Raw genomic sequence first — 1,470 nt, forward strand, 5'->3', positions numbered from 1 at the left:
GACACACACACACACACAAACACACACACACAAACACACATACGCACAGACACACACACACACACACTCACACACAAACACACACACATACACACACACACACCATTGATAGTGGAAGCAGACTTTGTGCTGTTGAAGCTAGAGAAGTGAGCAGAGTAAGTCTGATTCCCTGTAAGGACCTCTCTGTTGACATCCACCCCTTGGCGCTCATATGACTTTTTGCAGTTGCGAGCGCCGTAAAACCTCTACTAAAACAATCCAATACAATCAGCTAGCCTTTCAGAGGTGTGTGTGTGTGTGTGTGACGCAGCAGTTCAGCTGGCAGCAATTGCTTGCAGTTTCGATCCGTTATAACGTTCTATTTCTCCTATCTCTTAATGTAATCAATTTAATTTTTACTTTTCAGATTTTAGGAAAATTGGAATTCAAAGACAGGAAAGTGAAATCACTGACTTCATCGTATTGAAGGACAATGAGTCGTGGCGTCACTGAAGCGGTAATGTTGACAACTTACTACTCACCTGAAGCGACGTGTGCGTGAGAACGTGGATCTGTGACGCCGGTATTGTTGTGGATGAAGGTTAAGGAGCTTGGATTCAGTTTTGTGAACATCGTCCTTGCGTGGATGATCCCATGACTACAGAGTAAAAGCACCGTTCGTCATCATCATCATCGTCGTCGCTTTCACTGCCTTTCTCACTCTCTCAGTCTTAGGGTGAAAATGACGAAGAAGCAGTAGTAAGAGAGTTCGCAAACGTGTTATTGTTTATTTTCGACACAAACACAACACAGTATACATGCAACATCCATACTGTCATATGTTCTAGCATACAAAAAAAAAAAAGAAGAAGAAAAGTGTTGAATAGGCGAACTAATTCAACAATAAAATTGAAAAAAAAGCAAAAAAACAGTGGAATTATTTGTGACTAGACGTAGGTTGTTAATGTGAGTCCTTTCCTACAGCAGTCACGATATCGATGTTATTGAAATTGGTAAGACTTGTGTAAACTTTTGAATGAACTAAGATAAGATAAGATAAGATACGATAAGATAAGATAATACTTTATTACAATTACTGGTATGGCGCCTGAACAACCTATTTTCTTCAATTCTGCATCATGATAAAACACCCTGAGTATAACACGAGGACCAGCTACATGACAGTATGAGTGATTCGAGGAACTTTCTACTCTAGTCATGAAAAGGTCTTTCACTGGTCTCTTCGTTTGAAGTCCAGAGGATTATTTCGAGAGAGAGAAAAGAGAACAGTTTCGGGAAAACAGAAGGAAAAAAAAAGAAGATGCCAAGGAAGAGAAAAGAGGACCTGGAGCGAGATATGGCAGACGGGAAACTCCACAAACCTCAACAGAGGCACGCGGCAAACGCCAGGGAGAGATCCAGGATGAGAGTACTCAGCAAAGCCTTTTCCAGATTGAAGGTCAGATATCATTTAATTTTATTGGGGGGGGG

General features: G+C 41.1%; 1 protein-coding gene across 1 annotated transcript in view; it reads left to right on the forward strand.

Moving 5' to 3' along the window:
* The first annotated feature begins 411 nt into the window (after positions 1–411).
* Positions 412–1,470, forward strand: part of LOC101853631 (transcription factor 21) — a 12,776-nt gene continuing 11,717 nt past the window's right edge. Inside the window, exon 1 of the mRNA XM_005102946.3 lies at positions 412–1,438. Within this exon, the coding sequence (XP_005103003.3) occupies positions 1,301–1,438 (138 nt within the window). The 5' untranslated portion in view covers positions 412–1,300. The remainder of the gene's footprint in view (positions 1,439–1,470) is intronic.

Source organism: Aplysia californica, unplaced genomic scaffold (assembly GCF_000002075.1).
Source record: "Aplysia californica isolate F4 #8 unplaced genomic scaffold, AplCal3.0 scaffold00351, whole genome shotgun sequence".
NCBI lineage: Eukaryota > Metazoa > Mollusca > Gastropoda > Aplysiida > Aplysiidae > Aplysia > Aplysia californica.